The sequence below is a fragment of the Malus sylvestris genome, chromosome 3, assembly GCF_916048215.2.
Source record: "Malus sylvestris chromosome 3, drMalSylv7.2, whole genome shotgun sequence".
Lineage (NCBI taxonomy): Eukaryota > Viridiplantae > Streptophyta > Magnoliopsida > Rosales > Rosaceae > Malus > Malus sylvestris.
Window position 1 is genome coordinate 32,830,355 of NC_062262.1, and position 20,203 is coordinate 32,850,557.

The 20,203-nt window shown below is 42.5% G+C and overlaps 2 protein-coding genes across 6 annotated transcripts in view; both read right to left on the bottom strand.

Annotated features, from left to right (window-relative positions):
* LOC126617192 (uncharacterized) overlaps window positions 1-58 on the bottom strand; it is a 14,645-nt gene extending 14,587 nt beyond the window's left edge. The window contains exon 1 of the mRNA XM_050285225.1: window positions 26-58. Within this exon, the coding sequence (XP_050141182.1) occupies window positions 26-58 (33 nt within the window). The remainder of the gene's footprint in view (window positions 1-25) is intronic.
* LOC126614318 (protein argonaute MEL1-like) overlaps window positions 1-16,071 on the bottom strand; it is a 16,228-nt gene extending 157 nt beyond the window's left edge. The window contains exons 1-9 of one of the 5 annotated variants that reach the window (XM_050281913.1): window positions 15,469-16,071; window positions 14,006-14,058; window positions 13,754-13,863; window positions 13,284-13,384; window positions 12,879-13,098; window positions 701-820; window positions 445-616; window positions 232-354; window positions 9-137 (exon numbers count right to left, since the gene is read on the bottom strand). In XM_050281913.1, the coding sequence (XP_050137870.1) occupies window positions 88-137; window positions 232-354; window positions 445-616; window positions 701-820; window positions 12,879-13,098; window positions 13,284-13,384; window positions 13,754-13,863; window positions 14,006-14,058; window positions 15,469-15,524 (1,005 nt within the window). In that variant the 5' untranslated portion in view covers window positions 15,525-16,071 and the 3' untranslated portion in view covers window positions 9-87. Of the gene's footprint in view, window positions 1-8; window positions 138-231; window positions 355-444; window positions 617-700; window positions 821-12,878; window positions 13,099-13,283; window positions 13,385-13,753; window positions 13,864-13,948; window positions 14,059-14,152; window positions 14,474-15,383 lie in introns of those variants that run through there. The other 4 variants (XM_050281911.1, XM_050281912.1, XM_050281915.1 and 1 more) reach the window with 4 other exon arrangements.
* Window positions 16,072-20,203: the final 4,132 nt, after the last annotated feature.

Consider the following 20,203-nt stretch of genomic DNA (forward strand, 5'->3'; position numbering starts at 1 on the left):
GAACTTACAGCTGCAATTGACAGACTGCTGTCCTTCCCAGGTTGAGGATGGGTAACATCCGCAGCAAAGATGATTGTGGGGATGTCACTAACTAGAGGAATCCTTCTTCGAATGGCAACAGTGTTCCTTCCACCAAACTACAACAGTTTCAACTGTTGTGTCAATATTTCAATGCTCATGGAAGATAGTAAGTAATGTGAAGGACAAATGGACAATACATAAAAAACGAACCTTCACTTATCTCGAGCGACAAATTTTCTAAATATTGTTTGCTGAGCCTCGATGCTGCTGTAGGCTGACAGCACTGAGATACGACTCCTAACTCACTTTCCCGGAATCGTTTTATCATCTTTTCTGCAAGGAATCAATATGACAGATTTTAAGCTTGAATATCTTGAAAATTTGAAATACAAGACACTTTTTGTTCATAGATTTACTGCTTACCATATAATCCAGTGACATCAGGCAAAATGATAATTAACAACTGAAGATGCCTTCCCTTCTGTCCAACTTCTTCAAGTTGCTTGCCAGACATCTTATGGATATCTCCGAGCACCCTCTCTATTTTCCCAGGATGAGCTGATTGATGCAGAAGTAAAGGTTGCGGATGGAAATGCTAGGAAGAAAACAATTTGGTTATGAAATCAACAAAAAACAATTCAAGGCAGAAAGAGGAGGAAGTTAAGGATTAGATTCATACCACTCCCTTGCTGTTGCACGGACGGACCAAATCCTCACAGAATCGGAAGTTAAAACTTTGGTCCAATAGGGAAAAATCAACATATGCCCAGAAATCCACTTGAACACCGTTAAACATTTTCTACAGAACCGGCATATATTAAAACTAATCAGAAATCAAAATTCCAATATGAATAATTTTTCAATTTTCATGCTGCACCACATATCACAAAAGCAGTAAAAGACAGTGTAAACACGGAAATTCCTGCGATGAATGAGACAAGAACACGTGTACAAAATAATATTTGTATTAATGATTTAGGGGTTACAATCTCTTCTACAAATTTATCCTCTGATTCTATCTTTGAAACGTGTAGATGTAGTGTTGTTGATCCAAGGGCCGTCGAGGCTTGATCTTGGACGAATAGTTGATGAATGATGAACACCTTCTTCAAGGGTCGTCGGGGCTTGATCTTGAATGGGTGGAAGTTCTTCAAGGGGCGTTGGGGCTTGATCTTGAAGGAGGATTTCACGAAGAACAAAGAGGGCTTTCTTGATCCTTCGGGATTTGCTTGAGAGCTTCAAAGTTTCGAGGCTTCAAGGCTTTGGTGTGGTGTGACTTCTCTTCCAATTTGGGAGTAGAGAAAGTGTATGTAAAAATCCTCCCCTTGATCCTTTGATGGAGAGGCCTATTTATAGGCTTTGAGAATGAATCACCACCATCCATTTGTTTTGGTGGATGTTGTAGGTGAATTGGTGGATTGTTGTAGGTGAATTTGGGTGGAGGTTGTAGGTGAATTTGGATGGATGTTGTAGGTGAATTTGGATGGATTGTTGTAGGTGAATTTGGATGTATTGTTGTAGGTGAATTTGGATGTATGTTGTAGGTGAATTTGGGTGGATTGTTGTAGGTGAATTTGGGTGTATGTTGTAGGTGAAGTGAATGAAAGTTGTAGTTTTAATGCAATGGTCAACATTGATTTCACTAAAATTTCAATGTTTACAAATGTAATTTTAATGCGATGGCTAACATATATGCCACCGAAATTTCAATGTCTACAAATGCCCCCACTTCAAGGCGCGTTGTATACATGTGCTTGTTACATGTAGAAGATGCGTTTTGAAGTCCCTTAATGTAGTTGTCGATCCAAGGGCCGTTGAGGCTTGATCTTGAACTAGTCTGGGAGTTTCTTTAAGTGCCGTTAAGGCTTGTTCTTGAATTTTGTTTGGAATTTCTTCAAGGGCCGTTGAGGCTTGATCTTGGATGAAATTGGACCACAAGGAGCTTCGTGTAGTAGACGATCCTTGGCTTTGATAATGGATGAATTAGCACGTATTTTGTTGTGCTTGTTGATTTTCCACAGCTTTGATCTTGAACTAGGCTGGATGAGTTTTCTGGTTTCCTCCAAAGGACTTTCCACAGACTTAATCTTGAACTGGATTTGACTCAAGGGTGGTGGACACTTGATCTTGAGTCAGGGTCGTTGAGGCTTGATTTCGAACTTAAACATGACCACGAGCAGTTTCAGGACATGCATGCTTTGAAAGATCAAGGAAGTTCGCAGCATTTTCATATGAACCCTGAGCAGTTTGGTCAACAGTATGATCTTCAAGATCGATGGGCTCTTCTTCCAGTTGGTGACTTGATCTTTAATGATTATCGAGGCTTTGCTCTTCGGTGACGGTGCCAGCGAAAGGTTGTTAAAGCTTCTCGAGCCTTTTGGTTAGAGCAACGGTGTCCAACTTGGATCTTTACTTGAACTCCTCTGTCTGGATTATGTGGTCATGCAGGGAAGGCTTCGTGCTTCATGATTCGTTTCAGCTCGTTGTGTTGCATTCTTCTCTGCTTGTTTCTTTTGCATAGCTGAAGCGGTATGCAACCTTTTACCTTTAAATGGTTCTTCGGAGCACCACCTCTCAGCGACTCACTCATGCTTGGCAGCTTCAGTGCAAAGCGCCGATGTCAACAAATCCACACTCCTGAAGCGTTTGCTGAGGGAATTCGAGACATATCAGCAGTTGAAGATGAGCACTCGAGAGCAACGCCAGGTAGGTAACCAGGCAAAGGTTGCAGGTAATCAGTTCTTGATCAGACGTTTAATTTCAGGTTCCGACTGATTGCTTCCCTTCTCCTTGTTCTGCAAGCAAGAGCAAGGGCATGGGAAATGATGGGGGGAAAGCATGATATGAGATACATTTGCTTTCGACCCTGATGATATGAGATACTTTTGCTTTTGAAGAAGTAGCGGACGACCAACACATGCATATGTTGCATCTGTCTCCACATGCTTCGATGCATCATCTTCATCTGCATCATCTTCACCCGCATCATCTATTTTCCAGGCAGACGTGGTAGACGAAGAGGAAGCATAAGATGTTGAAGATGGGTATTCGAGAGCACGGCTAGGTGAGCAATCAGGAAAGTTTCCAAGCAGTCGGTTCCTTACCAGGAGCTTGAGTGGAGGTTCCGACATATTGCTTTCTTTATCCTTGTCTTCGCAGTGAAGAAGGAGGACAAAGAAAAGGATAGGGAGAAAGCATGCTATGAGATACTCTTGCTCTCAACCCTAGTGATATGAGATACCTTTGCTCTAGTGTGGCTTGGTTGAAGAGGTGCTTCCAGGGAGGAAGAAAACCGAGTTTTGGTTGTAGATGCCTTCGGCGAGGAAGAAAGGTCAGGCTGGATGTGTTTTCAGGGAGGAAGAAAACTGAGTTTTGCAGATGCCTTCGACAAGGAAGAGGGGCCAAGCTGGATGTGTTTTCATGGAGGAAGAAAACTGAGTTTTGCAGATGCCTTCGGCAAGGAAGAGGGGTCAGGCTGGATGTGTTTTCAGGGAGGAGGAAAACTGAGTTTTGGTATAGGATGGGGGTCGAATTATATGGTGAGCTCCCAACATCAAGTGGTAGGGTGAGCGTGGCCTTGTCACCGACGCTTGTCGGCAGAAGTGCGGTAGTTGGCATAATGGACTTCACACGTTTTCAACTTTGTCAGTAATTTCTGACAAAGTTGAACGTGATAGCCGAAAGCTGAGATTGTGTCTGAAAAGTGTCGACGGACTTTACGCAGGAAAATCTGGGTTTTGAAATTCGGAGAGTGGTGTCTCTTCGATTTATGAACGAATGGTTATGCTGCCTCTCCTTTTAAAGAGGTGTCAATTGTATTCAACATGCACAATTTGAAGATTGCCTGCCCGTGAAAAATTATCTCTGCTGCTCTGAGATTTTACTTCCTCCAACCCTTTTCTTTTAGTATTTTTGAAAATGGCTTCCCCTTTTAACATTTGTTTAGATTTGAGTCTCAGCAGTGACACAGGCGCACCGCGTCAGGGTAATGTGTGGCGCCCGTCTTTTTTTTCTTCTAATGGCCCTCTTACAGTTGAAGGCTCTGTGATGAGGGATGCAACCACGGCTACGGTTGTAGCTAGAAACCTCATCACTCTTAAAGATAATAGGATACTTTCACGACGGTCCGATGAGTTAGTTGTTCAAGAGTCCCAGGCTCTCAGTGTCCAGTGTGCAGTTTAGGCTCATGCAGGCTAGGAGCTTTGTGCCGTGTGCAGTTTAGGCTCATGCAGGCTAGGAGTCTGGTCGTCGCCTTTTAGGGGTAGTATTGCTTCAAGAATCTGCCATTGATGGGACCGATCTTCAAGCCGTCTTCTGCCATGATTAAGTAGGCGCCGTTCGTGTAGACCTCTTGTATTACGTACGGTCCATCCCACTTTGATGTGAACTTGCTTTTTGTCTTGTGAGTCGTGATGATAGGCCTTCGTAATGCAAGGACGAGATCTCCAGTTTGGAAAGACCTTGGGCGGACCTTCTTGTTGAATGCCTTAGATAGTCGTGCTTGGTAGCATTCCAAGTGTTGTTGAGCTTCGAGCCTTCTTTCATCGAGTGATTCCAACTCTTGAAGGCGCAACCTTGCATTCTCTTCATCAGTCAAGCCTTCTTGTATAGCCATCCTAAGTGAGGGGATTTGACTTTCTAGCGGTAGAACAGCTTCCACGCCATATACGAGAGAATAAAGGGTAGCTTGGGTAGGAGTCCTATGCGTCGTCCTATATGCACAAAGTGCTTCGCTTATTCTTTCGTGCCAGTCTCTCTTTGTTCGGCCGATCACCTTCTTTAAGAGGTTGCACAATGTTTTGTTGAAGGCTTCTGCAAGACCGTTGGCCGGAGCATGATACATGGAAGACTTGTGCTGCTTGAACTTGTATTTCTCACAGAGCTCGTCTACAAGTCGGTTGGAGAACTGTTTTCCATTGTCAGTGATAATGTAACGAGGCACACCATATCTATAGATGATATGTTCTTTGATGAAACGGACAACAGTTTCCTTTTTTACTTCCCTTAGGGGTATGGCTTCAGCCCACTTGGAGAAGTAATCTGTTGCAGCTAGGATGTAAGCTTCTCCTGCATATGACTTTGGAGTAATTGGTCCCACAACGTCCAATCCCCATGCATCGAATGGCCATGACGCAGCTGTAGGGTGTAATGGTTCAGGTGGTTGATGTATGAAGTTGGCGTGGAATTGGCAGGCTTGGCACCTTTTGGCATGTTCCAGGCAATCCTTCACCATGCTTGGCCAGTAGTAACCCATTCTTTTGAGCTGGAAATGTAGCTTTGGTCCAGATTGATGCGTCCCGCACACGCCTGAATGTGCTTCTTCCATGGCTTGATTGGCTTCTTCCTCACCTAGGCATCTCAGAAGTACTCATTCGAAAGAGCGCCGGTAGAGTGTTTCTTTGTAGTAGAGGAAGCGAGGTGTTCGTCGACGTATTTCAGAGCGGTGTCTAGGATCATTTAGAAGTTTCCCATACTCCAAGTAGTCAATCAATGGTTGTCTCTATTCTTCAACATCGACTGGAAGTACCGAGATGACATTTGTATCATCTAGTAGCATTTCGGTGGCGAGGGGGATGACCCATCTTTGGCAAACTGGCACATCTGCAGCTTCGTCTTCTCCTAGTGTCATACTCGAGGCCAAGTTAGCGAAAGCGTCTGCCATTTGATTTTCTTTTCTCGGCACATGTTCTAGTGTTACGGCCTCGAACTTTTGTAGCAGCTGAGTTGCCAGTCAGAAGTACGGAACTAGATCATCTTTCCTCACCTCGTATTCAGTCAAGAGTTGACTAATTATGAGCTTGGAGTCGCCATATACCTCAAGGGTTGTGATTTCCATGTTGATCGCCATTTAGAGCCCGATGATTAGTGCTTGGTACTCAGCGACGTTGTTGGAGCATAATTCGCTTAGTTTGAATGAATAAGGTAGTATTTGCCTTTGTGGCGACATGAATACTACTCCTGCCCCCGCTCCGTCTGCTCGGGCGGATCCGTCGAAGAACATCGTCCATCTCGGGAATATGTCAATGTAGAATACCTCCTCGTCAGGCAAGTCGTCTGAGATTTTCCAATCGGCTGGGATTGGATGATCGGCAAGGAAGTCCGCTAATGCTTGTCCCTTGACGGCTTTAGTTGGGACGTAAATGATCTCGTATTGATTGAGAATCAACGCCCATTTAGCTAGTCGCCCTGTCAAAACTGGCTTGGACATGACGTATTTAACCGGGTCAGCTTTAGCAACCAAGTGGATGGTGTAAGCATGCATGTAATGTCTGAGCTTCTGGATGGCAAACACCAAGGCAAGGCACATTTTTTCTATTGGGGAGTAGTTCAACTCAGCGCCGGTGAGTGTTCGATTCAGGTAGTAAAGCGCTCCTTCTTTCTGGAATTCGTTTTCCTGTGCCAAGAGTGCTCCCACTGAACTTTCCTGAGCGACGATGTACAATATGAGTGGTTTCCCGGGCACAAGCGCCCCCAGGACAGATGGACTTGATAAATATTTTTTTATGCTTTCAAAAGCGTTGTGGCACGCTTCGTCCCATACGAACGGGACATCCTTTTTCATGAGTCGACTAAACGGTTGACAACGCCCTGCAAGGTTGGAGATGAAGCGTCTGATGAAGGCTAGTCGTCCTTGTAGACTTTTCAGCTCGTGCAGGTTTCTTGGCTCGGGCATGTTTTGAATGGCCTTGATCTTTGATTGGTCCACTTCAATGCCACGGTGCTTGACAACGAAGCCGAGAAACTTTCCAGAGGTGACGCCAAATGCACACTTTAACGGGTTCATCTTAAGGTTGTATTTTCGCAGCCTTTCGAACACTACTCGCAAATCCTTCAAGTGATCTGATCTTTTCTTTGTTTTGACCACCACGTCGTCTACATAACATTCTACGTTTTTGTGTAGCATGTCATTGAAGATTTTCTGCATTGCTCGCTGATATGTGGCTCCAGCGTTCTTTAGACCAAATGGCATCACCTTGTAGCAGTAGATACCTTTTGGAGTGCGGAATGCTGTTAGTTCCTCATCTTCGAGAGCCATACGAATTTGATTGTATCCAGAAGAGCCGTCCATAAATGACAGTGCCTCATGGCCAGTGGTTGCGTCCACCATGATTTCGATGATCGGCAAGGGAAAGTCATCTTTCGGGCAAGCATCATTGAGGTCCCGGAAGTCTACACAAACACGTATTTGTCCAGATTTCTTAAGGACGATGACGATGTTGGAGATCCACTTGGGGTATTGCACCTCTCGAATGAAGCCTGCTTCGATTAGCTTGTCAATCTCTACCTCGATTTGTGGAATGAGCTCGGATCGATAGCGCCTTTGAGTTTGCTTTATCGGTCGCGTTCCAGGCTTAACTGCAAGATGATGTACAACGATGACAGGGTCAAGGCCGGGCATTTCCTTGTAAGTCCAAGCAAAGACGTCTTTGTACTCTGATAACAGTTGGTAATACTCATCTACCTCGTCTGCACTTAGCAGCGCACTCACGAAGATAGGTTTCTGCTCATCTTTTGTGCCTAAGTTGAGCTCCTTGAGATCATCAACCGTGGATTGCCCCCCATCCTCAAGTTGCGGTGGCGCAGCAGCGACATCTTCTTCGGGGATCTCATCTTCTCCACTTTCTTGGATCGTGATGTGGAAAACATCTTGGAATTCCTCTTCGGTGTCGTCCTCTTGGGCTGGTCGGCATGAAGATTGTCCAGTGTGGATGATGGTGCGCCTTTTTACTTTCAGTGGTCCATTTGTGTCCACCTCCAAGATTGCTTGGCGCTTCATCCTTGAAGGAATTGAGCTTCGAATATCACATTTTTCTGCTATCATGTCGAGTTTTCCTTCCTTTGACATTGTCTTCCTATTTCTGGAAAACTTCTTGTTGTCTTCAAGTCTTTCCAAAGCTGACTGACGAGGAAGAGAGCTAGTCGTGTTGCTTTGCCTCTTAGGTTTTGACAACCTTTCAAAAACAGAGCTTTGGGATGCTGGCATGTTAAGTCTCTTGAAGACGGAGGTTCGGTTTTGACCACCAATGCGGTTAAGTGCTGACATTCTGGATCTTGAACGATTCATCCTATCGAAGACTGACGTCCAAGGGGTGGATTTAGGCTCATTATGATCTTGTTCAATACTCACGCTGATGTGTTGGGTGCTAGCATTTTTCGCTTTGCTTGAAATCTTCACGGGTGCATTTGGTGTGAAGCCTAGTCCAGCTTTGTTGTTATCAACTCCGTAACCGTGCTTCTTCAACTTCTTTTGAGTCTCGGTGAGGTCACGTTCTTTATTGTTAATGGTGTTTGAAACCTTCTTTTCATGATTCGAAGAAGAAGCGAAGTCGTAGCCAGCTTTCGACATGAGTTTATAGGCGTTTGGATCAAAACCTTCTTCGGTCCTCTGGGTTGGGAGAAAGCTCGGTTCCACCCCCTTTGGTAGAGCTTTTATGAAGCCTTATGGTAGTCTTGCGACCTTAGTGCCGCCTAGCTGTGTCAGAGGTAAAACTGTATTCGTCTTGAGCAACTTTACATTATCCATATGCCTCTGTGCATCGGCTTTGTTTGCTCCAGTTTCGAACGGAGATTGACCATTCTTTCTTCTCGACATCGGGATGTATCGGAAGACGGGTATGTTTGGTCCATTTGAGGGCATCCTACTCCCCTTTGTTGTTGCTCGTTTAGCCAGCTCATTATCGTTCTTGCTTGAAGACGGCGTAACTTCTTCTTCTTGCTTCTTGGGCATGGCTTGTCGCTCCTGCTTTTTAGGTGTCGCTTTGCCCGTGGATTTGATCTCTTTTGGAAGAGCTTCGGGCACCATGTCTTCATCCATGTAGAACTTGGCGTCTGCGAAATGTGATTCGGCTTCAGTGAATGGTTTGGTGTCGCCATAGATCACCTTCACTCCTTCTCGGTAGAATTTTAAGCATTGGTGAAGGGTGGACGGTACTACTCCATTCGCATGGATCCAAGGCCTTCCTAAAAGTAAGCCGTAGGAAGTTCTTGCATCAATCACGTGGAATATCGTGCTCGACTTGAGTTCACCAATAGTCATCTCCACTCGGATCATGCCCATCGCTCTTTGTCCTTCTTGATTAAAACCTTGGATTAGTAGACGACTTAGGGACAGTTCATCTGCCTTGATGCCGATTGTAGTCATTGTCGACTTTGGCATGATGTTTATGGCTGATCCACCATCCACAAGCATGCGGTTGACTTTGTGCCCTTCTACATACCCAGAGACGAAGAGAGGACGGTTGTGAGGCTTGGATCCTAGCAGCAAGTCTTCATCGGTGAAATGGATTGCGTCCTCAATGGCACAACATGTGGCACATTCATGTGGCCGAGGCTTCAAGCCTTCGTTCTTGCTTTCTTGTGCTTCGTGTTCATTGGGACTTTCCAAGACAGCTGCTAATGCTATTCGCATCTTCTTTGGTAATCGTAACGCTTCCTCAATGCTAAAGTGTGTTGGCAGACCTTCTTCGAGCGTGAGAGTTTTTTCTCCCTCAGTGGTGATATCTTTTCCTTTTGAAGGTTCTTCCGTTTCTACTTCGACCATATGGCATGCAGCGATAGTGCACTGTTGGAAGAAGTCATTCGGGAAGTACTCGTGCAAGGAGACAGGAATGCGTGGCTCTTGCTCCATAGGTTCCCCATCATACGTTGGCTTATCGACTTTTGCGTTTCTTTTAGGCTTCCTACTGTTGCGGCGACGGTGTTTTCTCACTTGTTCCACATTTGGTCTTATGGCTTGTGGTTTTGGTTTCCTTGTTTTTTTGTAGGTCACCATTGTCCATCCTTCATCATCATCGGTATACCCATCTTGTTCGTTTGCCCCCGGCGATGGTTGTGTAGAAGGCGCCGTGTAGCTTGCACATTGGTAGGAATGGTCGGGTATCGTTTGGAGAGGCACGGGATCGAAGGATCCGAACGCCACCGTAGTAGTATGTGTTGCGGCTGTGTCCTCAAGGTCTAGCTCGATTCTCCCTTGTTGCGCTAGCTTCATAATGAGTTCTTTGAGGACGAAGCACTTGCCCACATGATGGCTTACGATACGATGGTACTTGCAGTACCTAGGATCTTTCGTTCGATTCATTTCTTCAGGGCGCTTGCACTCTGGTAACTCAATTACCTTCTTTTCCAGCAAGTCATCTAACATCGCATCCACGTCTGAGTCAGGAAAAGGGTACGTCTTTTGCTCCAACTCTCTCAAGGTGTTTTTATACTTGTCTTGGGTGCGAGGAGGCTCACTTCTCTTTGTCTCCTTTGCCTTGGTCTTGGAGGAAATCTTGATAGGCGCAGAGGTGGTCTTGATAGGCGCGGATGGGGTTTTGATGGGGGTAGTGTTGACAGTAAAAGTTTCCTTGGCAGGCTTTTTTCCAGTCTTGTCCACACTCGGGGTGAACACCTTATCCTTCTTGAAGTGGGTGATCGGCTCATTCTTTCCGTGATTGGCGATACTCAGCTCCATGTCGTGGGAACGCGTTGCCAGCTCCTCAAACGTTCTTGGTTTTATGCCTTGGAGAATGTAATGTAACCCCCAGTGCATGCCTTGAACACACATCTCAATGGCAGAGGTTTCAGAAAGCCGATCTTTGCAATCCAGACTTAATGAACGCCATCTATTGATGTAGTCGACGACGGGTTCCTCCTTCCACTGTTTCGTACTGGTCAGCTCCAGCATGCTTACGGTGCGGCGCGTGCTGTAGAAGCGGTTGAGGAATTCCTTTTCTAGCTGATCCCAACTGTTGATAGACTCGGGCTCGAGGTCGGTGTACCAGTCAAAGGCGTTGCTTCTCAGCGAGCGCACGAACTGCTTGACGAGGTAGTCTCCCTCTGTTCCAGCATTGCTGCAGGTTTCAATGAAGTGGGCGATATGTTGCTTCGGGTTCCCCTTTCCATCGAACTGCATAAACTTTGGTGGTTGATAACCCATCAGCATCTTCAAAGAGTCAATCTTCTTGGAGTAGGGCTTTGAGTATAGTACGGAATCATGTGAGCTTCCTTCATACTACGCCTTGATGGTGTTGGCGATCATCTCCTGCAGCTGCTGGATAGAGAGAGACCCCATGAGTGTCGCCGCTTGGTCTGGCTTCAGCGTCTCTTCGACGTTCTCCAATGGAGGTTCCTCATCCTCGTCGTTTTCCTTCTTTACTGGATTATCCCCTTGCCTGACTTTTTCATCTGGCTTTGCATCTAGTTGGTTAACGAGTGCTGCGATTTGCAGGTCTCTTTCCTCCACAGTCCTTGTGAGCTTTGCGATTGCTTCATTCATCTGAGCTAGCTGCTCCTCAATTGAAGTCGCTCCAGCCACCATGACTTGCATAGCTATGCCGCTGCTTGAGTCGGCATCAGAAAGTAAGGATTCAGAGTACTTCCTCTGGCTTTCCTCTCTTGGCGCCCTGAGCGAGGCCAGGGTGATCACCGGTTTGTGCCTCGGGTGCTCTTGTGCCTTTGGCGGAGTTGATGCAGGGGCGGAAGAGGCGGCAGAAAGAGCTTTTGCCTTGCTCCGAGTTATGATGCCTGAAGTGACGCCCCCTGTCGTGATGGCGCTCTTGTTTCTTGCATTGGCAGCGAGAACAACTTGGGCCTTCCTTGACGCCATTTGTGCTTGTTGTGGATTCAAAGATAGAGATGAGAGGTAGAGACTGTCCCACTGGGCGTGCCAAATTTGTAAACACGGAAATTCCTGCGATGAATGAGACAAGAACACGTGTACAAAATAATATTTGTATTAATGATTTAGGGGTTACAATCTCTTCTACAAATTTATCCTCTGATTCTATCTTTGAAACGTGTAGATGTAGTGTTGTTGATCCAAGGGCCGTCGAGGCTTGATCTTGGACGAATAGTTGATGAATGATGAACACCTTCTTCAAGGGTCGTCGGGGCTTGATCTTGAATGGGTGGAAGTTCTTCAAGGGGCGTTGGGGCTTGATCTTGAAGGAGGATTTCACGAAGAACAAAGAGGGCTTTCTTGATCCTTCGGGATTTGCTTGAGAGCTTCAAAGTTTCGAGGCTTCAAGGCTTTGGTGTGGTGTGACTTCTCTTCCAATTTGGGAGTAGAGAAAGTGTATGTAAAAATCCTCCCCTTGATCCTTTGATGGAGAGGCCTATTTATAGGCTTTGAGAATGAATCACCACCATCCATTTGTTTTGGTGGATGTTGTAGGTGAATTGGTGGATTGTTGTAGGTGAATTTGGGTGGAGGTTGTAGGTGAATTTGGATGGATGTTGTAGGTGAATTTGGATGGATTGTTGTAGGTGAATTTGGATGTATTGTTGTAGGTGAATTTGGATGTATGTTGTAGGTGAATTTGGGTGGATTGTTGTAGGTGAATTTGGGTGTATGTTGTAGGTGAAGTGAATGAAAGTTGTAGTTTTAATGCAATGGTCAACATTGATTTCACTAAAATTTCAATGTTTACAAATGTAATTTTAATGCGATGGCTAACATATATGCCACCGAAATTTCAATGTCTACAGACAGTATCTTATAATGTTTACAAATCCATTATTCATATGTACAAGTGAAAGTGCTGTCTGCAAAGCCACTTAAATTGCAAAAACTTTGTTAAACTACCCTCAAACCCCTTCAGTTGCATAAATCATGGGTAACTGCCCTCAAAACGCATTAAAGATTCCACACGTATGAACTGGAGTTCAACATACACACAGATCCGTCAAAACACATTAAAAACCAATACCATACTTTGTTGATCATGTTCCATTGCCCCATTCGTGGATTTTCAGAGTTCTCACAACCAGCGTGATGGTATTTCAGCCGTTGTCATCAATTCAAACACCAGCAAAGGAAAAAAAATGAGTAAAAAAACACTTGCACTATTCAAACAAAATTGGAAACAAATAATTACCAAAGGCGGCCACAGAACACGAGCATTAACTAAAGTCATATCTTCTCTTATAGTCATTCCAATTTCCCGTTGGATAACCTCATCTTTATTGTGACCATTGTGTTTAACCATCTGTACAGGTACCTCCATTGGCAAATAAACAGGTTTTGAATCCCTCCCAGTTTGAAGCGCAGGCGTTGCCACATCCCTTAGCCCAATATTGTACCTCTCATGAGTGAACCTAAAATGCAGAGATGGATAATAAGTTATGAATCAACAAGGGAGAGAATTTTCCATGTTCTGTTACCATGGAATACAATCATAACTCAATTTGATTTTTTTTCTTTTCCAGCAAATCAAGTACCACAACAATCCATATACATACAAACAATACATTAGCATAAACGTAAAGATTACAAGAGTCACTTCAACTTGCTCTGTGGTTCAACTGACACCCTAGTGATTTCATAACCGGTATGCTCTTCATAAGAAAGCGGTACCTTGACCCCCTTTAAGGGCTTTTTCTCCTGTAAGTAACAGAATTTCAATCAGCTTTACTTAAATAAAATATTTTTAAGTAACTATTTGTGGACAAACATAAGTAAATACACAGAACTCTGAATATATTAGTCAATTAAAAATAAAGCAAATGATTACATGCTAAAACTAAATGCATCTTCAAAACCCAGTGAACATAAATACTAGCAAGCAAATCTGCATAAACATAACCTATAACTTGTATAAATAGCTTGAACTTTGTTGTTGAGACAAGTAGAAATTAAGTACAAACTATCAACTCAACAGAATCACATTGTTTTTTGATTATATAGCTTTCCTTTTAGATAAGTTAACTATCAAAACTGCATGCCACAAATTGAAACGAAAATGGCAAATACCTTCAAACGATCACGATCAGGCAAAGGCCTGGACAGTTGTCTGTTGCTCAAAAGTTTTTTGACAAACTCAGTTACCATAATAGGCTTATAAATTGCTCTGGCCAATACATCTGCAAATATATGAATAGAAAGAGTTAGGTCACAACACTTTTGTTACTTCACTTTGTATGGTTACCAAAACAGGGAAAGTTATACCTATATTGAGCGAAAGCCCAAACTGACTCTGAGAAAACCCTCTCCAGTATTCCTGACCTTCACCAAGATCACCACCTTTCTGCCCAAGCTCAGTGGCGAAAGACGAGTACCTGTGATAGAAATGACAACGCTCAAACTGTCACTAGTAAGGAAACAACACGTACAAGGCCAAAGTAAAACCTATGTTACAAACGGAGACTTTACTTTTATGGAGGTGCGGCCTTCAGAGCAACATCCAGCACTTGAGTTTCCTCCCTTTCTTTCTTTCTGCAGTGTTCCTTTTGTTCTTATTTTTCTGTGTTTATATGTGCATCTGCATTTGTACTGTTCAGGTTTCCCTTTCCAAATTTAAATTAAAAATTTGTATTTTATTTTCTGAATTTTTCTTTTGCCTTTTTTTTTAGTTTTTATTCTTCGGTTTTTTGAAACTGTAGTCACTCATGGCGTTTTGGGACCCAAAAATCATTTGAGTTTCTCAAAACCCCTTTCTGATTCCAAACGATAATGAAGAGCAAACAACTATTAATTGATGTTTCCCAAAACCCATTTCTCTAACGTTTTTGTAAATCTGAACCAGGAATGTTCATCTAAAAGGTGTTGGTGGGAAAAAACTTTTGATGTTTCTTAGAACACGTTAAAACACGTTTCTGAGTACCAAGCAGAAACCTATTGATGAAAGTTTCGGTGAAATAGGTCTTGGTTTTCTTTTGCTATATATATATATATATATATATATATATATATATATATTCAGTACTTGTGACACAGAAATGTTTTCGGGGAAGAACGTCTTTCTTTGGCATTTTCTAAATCTCTGTTTTCTTGGTAAACCGTTGGTATTGTTCTTGTTTTTTTCGTTATCTGTTGTGTGGTGTTTTACAATTTCACTTGGTGGCTGTAGATTACCCTGAAGTTGCATCGGAAAAGATCAACAGGATGTCATTAATCAGCTCCTAAAACTTTACAAGGAGTCTCGATGTCATTAATCAGCTCCTAAAACTTTACAAGGAGTCTCGCCTAGGCAACAGAATCCCAGCTTATGATGGCATGAAAATTATTTCTCAGAATCCCAGCTTCTGAGAAACATCAAAAGTTTTTTCCCAACCCAACACCTTTTAGATGAACATATTCCTGGTTCAGATTTACAAAACGGTAGAGAAATAGGTTTTGGGAAACATCAATTAATAGTTGTTTGCTCTTCATCATCGTTTGGAATCAGAAAGGCGTTTTGAGAACCTCAAATGATTTTTGGGTCCCAAAACGCCATGAGCGGTTTCAAAAAACCGAAGAATAAAAACTAAAAAAAACAGGCAAAAGCAAAATTCAGAAAATAAAATACAAAGAAACCTGAAGAGTACGAATGCAGATGAACATATAAACACAGAACATTAAGAACGAAAGGGAACACTGCAGAAAGAACGAAAGGGAGGCTTACATCGTACTGGTAAGGGAGACCTCTCGCAGCACCCCCACCTGGATCCTCGTATCAGGCCGTTCCGATACCAGCCCTCAGAGCATACCGAATGACCTCCGACGACGACGGTGGCGGAGCTGTCAACGTCAGTTTCTGCTCCATCCCAGTGGAGACTCAGCAGGCGGAGGCGCCGAGCTGGAGGCCGCCTGAGCTAGCGCTGGTCCGCGAGGACCGGGTATTTGAGCCATCGATGGTGGAGAGTTAGTATTGGTCGTCTCCGTAGCGACGACGACTCCTGGACCGCGCTGCCTATGGCCCGTTGAGGTTGGAGGGTTTCGTCCTCGACCACGGTCTCCTCCACTCCGACTAAACGGCGGGGCGTCGGAGTCATGAAAAGGGTCGGCATTGCGACCTTGGCCGCGGCGGCGATGAGACAGTCCGTACGCCGACTGTGCGCTTTTGTGAGGTTTTAGGGAGGGGGGAAGAGAAAGAGTTTAGGGAGAGAGAGAGAGAGGGGGAGAGGGTGGGTGGGTTTGCATGCTATTTATGGCAATAGGTGTTTTGTTTTTGGACAACATGGCAAAAGGCAGCTGAGGAAAGCTGGGGGGTTTTAGGTAGCAAGTATAATGACTAATATGCCCTTGCTTTGTTATCCAGACCACCATTGACATTAGGGCATTGATATGGGATTATGCTCAACAACAGTTATTTGGGGACGTGGATTAAGCAGTTAAATGATAGTTGAAAAAATAATTGGAGGGGCATAAAGGAAATTTTGGTTTAGGGAGGAGTTAGAATTGTTTGCAATGGTTTGCTGGGATATTTGGAACGATAGAAATGACATCACTAATCCTAATATATTAAAGTTCATACGGTTGTGTTCATTTTGGTCTTGAACAAATCCCGGTTTCATGAGAGTTTTAGAGAATTTAGCCATCTCATTCTCATAGAAGCGACCCACTTCTAACCTCACATAGGTGACCACTGATTAAGAATAGTCTGTTCTATTCCTCTTATTTATTGTAAGATGTCAGTGTCATTAACTATAAATATACACCCTAAAACTTCTGCAAACAACACACTTCTTCCATCATAAGAATGAGGTATATATAGTGTGTTAATTTATTTGAATCATGCCCAACCAGTTTTCCTATTGAACTTATATCGACCATGGGATCTCCAATCAACTAAGTTAGGTTTCCGTCCGGCTGATTCATTAGTTATATTGGTTGTAGCCTCATTCTCCTCGATGATCAACTTACTCTCTGGTCTGATCCTTAATAATTGGATCCACTAGTAGGTTGACAATTTTAAATGGTGTGCACAATCCATGTTATGAAACTATATTTCATACGAGAGTAGTTGTTTTTCAATGTTAAGTATTCAAAACATAAGTTAGGACTTATTCAATAATTTGCGAACACTTGGAAGTAAACTTCCCCCACATTTAGGTATTTGTAAGAAGATCTCTAACCTCTGCATACCTTAAAAAGTCATTCATTGTAGGAGATATTGGCGCTCACAATTTAGTGTCTAGTCTTTTCATTTCCAAAAGACCCCCACACTTTTCTCGTATATCGTCATTTCATTCAACATGGGTCTTGGCGCTCACAATCCAATCATCGCCTTCCCAAAAGAATGATATTGTTAAAGTTGTTAAGATCTCCTAGCGTATAGGGTTAGGTTTTCCTTGTTTCTAGGTCGTAGTGGTTTGAAGCCATGCATAATAATCCCTAGTCTTAAGGAACATGTTATCTTCTGTTTTGGACTTAATCTTTCTCCATGATTCTAGGACCGTAAAGTCGTGGTTGTTATTTCCATTCAGTTTGTTTTTAAGGCTATTTAATAGCCATGATTGTTTTCTAATTCTATAAGAAATAGTCTCCCTGCATATTGAAGTTGTCGTGCTTTTGTTCCTGTCAAGCTCTTTGCCATTACACCTGGTTTTAACTGATATCTCATCTGAAATGAGTTCACTAAGGACAACCCTTCTTTTGTTGCCAGAATTCGAAGTCCATTGCCATCAACAAGGCTAAATCATGAAGCAAGGCAAAACTTCGTCCGTCAAGTTACATCATTCTCTGAAATAACTCGTAAAACTTTATGAACATCATTCTTATCAACATGACATTTCATCAAGAGTTCCTGATGGGCTGCATCCCTACAAAGATGACTAATTGGCCATATCAATTTGGATGCCCAAAAATATACCAATGCATTATACAACCGAGTGACTGCATGCTCATAAATTTCCGAATAATGCAACTGTTGAGGGTACTGCACAAATTCAAAATAAAGAACGAAGTTACCAGGAAAACAAATATTGCAGACTTTACTTTGGGTTGAGTCGCGGACAATGTCATTTTTTTTAAGATGTTTTGCGGCTCTGTCCAAGTTGTGCAAGCAGTCTAAAATACCATAACGTCCCCAGGATAAAACAGCCCAGAAAACATCTCTATGTAGACCTTCCTTTGCACTGAAGAAGATCCAAAGCTTTCACCACTCTTATACTCAAGTTCTTCTAGTTTTTCTTAGTTTTTCTCAGTCTGTTTTTACGTAGCAGAAAACCCTAGTATTTATACACAATTGCAAGACTTTAACGTTGAAGTAGTTGAGCTGATCACGCCCAAGAAATCAGGCCATAAAACAATGGAGTAAAACCACTTTGTTGAGAAAGAATAGGTCTCCCAAATCAATATAAAATCTTGCAGTTTAAGAAAAGATTTTTTCCATAAAAATAGGAAACCAACGTTAATCAGAAAACTAACTCTAATAATTTTAAATAAACATTGTTGATTCACAAAACCAGAGGAGTCTTGGAACAACGTAAATCCGATAGTGAATCTGCAAGAAAGCAAAGAACACAAGATGTATCGTGGTTCACCCCAATGTTTGGGCTACGTCCATACTGATGTTGATTGTATTTCTATGTATGAATGTATGGATTACAAGTGTAAGGGGGAGTCCCCTAGAGAAAGAGAGAGTTTTTGGAGAGTTTCTCTATGAACTTTGTGGCTTGTATGTGAGGATGAGACTCCTTCGGATTGTGAGGGTGAGGAGGCCCTTTTATAGACTAAGGGCTCCTCCTATTTTACATGAATCATGGGCTCAATGTCTGAAAGCCCAAGTAACGAGGCCCAATATAATATGGTACCAACAAACATAAAATCCCCACAGCAACTAATTGCATATTTTCATGACCCTTGAGAAATTCGCACCTTCAAAAAGTTCCAAGCATGGCTTTCTTGGAAAGATGAGGAATTCACATGAGTTCGCTTCTCACAAATTGCTTGACACATTTATTATATTTCTTCGTAAAGGAAACCTTCATGGGTGTGTATGATTAGAATCAAACAAACCATTGCATTCCCTTTATTAGAAAAATCCAACGGCATTTGGCATATTTCATCAAATGCCAAACTTATGGAAATCGGCACATCTCCTTTCTGTAAAAGGAACTCTTTCATGAACTGGTATGGATCCAGTACACCACTTTGGTGTTCATGTTATGCATTTAGCAACCTAGATATTAAGCTACTAATTGCAGGTTTTAAACTCGCAAGTGCACAAGATCAAATACATAGTATAGAAAGCAAGTACGAGATCATTCCCATGAGGATTGCACTAATATGTGTCTAGGTTATGATTCCTAACAATTTGAATGAATTCTTTCACAAAATCTATCAAATATGCACAAAAATGATTTAACCAAATAGTTTGAGATGTCTTAAATTTAAAAGTATAAAAACACAATATAAAGAACGTAGGCAAATAAAAGTAATTGGCAATAAGGGTTTTGAAAACAATGTTTGAACGGTTCGGACTTTGGTTTCCATCTCTAATCTTTTTCGTCTAAGCAATCGATACACATGATGATACAAGACAATTTAGATGCTTAACATTTGTCAACGTAAAGGCATGATATCTACTCTTTAAGTTATTGATTTTCCTAAACAACGAATTAGGCATGGGTGTCTACTCTAACTCTTTTCATTCTCGAAGTATTTAGCATGGTATCTACTAAGTTGCACTTAGGAGAAGACATAAAACAATGGAAATCGACAAACACACAAATCCTAGAACATGGTATCTATTCCGGTTATTTGTGATAATTAATTACAAGAACCGTAACTAGTTCTCTTGTTACCCGGCATAGGTACAAGACTCGATCATTCAAATTTTCCTATGTAATGAACTCAATTACAAAGCTATTATATGGTAATCAATCATAAAATAACCCAATAAGATTGGAATTAAAATAGGAATTAACCATTAAAGCATCAACAAATTGTCTTGTAACAGAAGTGTATCGAAAATACTCAAGAAAACATGATTAGGACTTCAACCAAGTCCCAACTATGGAATTTAGTTACTCATAATGTATATGGGCAGCAAAGACAAACTAAACAGAAAGTAAAAGGAGAAGAAAAAACTCTTCAATGATGAATTGCGGAATGGTGCCCCGGTCCATTCTCTTTCTCTCTTCTATCGTGGCTCTCTTTGGTGGCTGCTTTTTTTTTATTTTCTTCTAATTATTTTTGCACACTGACCTGTTACTACGCTGAAGAGGGATAAACCCCCCCCCCCCCTTTTCATTTGTAACAGCCCAAGGCTTGAATAGCCTTCTTTTCTTCTTCCCTAATGAGCTTTGAAGTCTCATTATGTTCCCATTATATCAAAAATCCTTATTTATTTTCTTCCAGACTTTTTGGCTTCTTCTAACTGGTTAAAACTCCTAATAAATAGAAATTTTAACCCTCCTTTAATCTGCCACATTGATAACAATTGTAGAAAACTTTGTATTCGCGTGTAGCCCGACCTTCATGTACTAAAACTGCCAT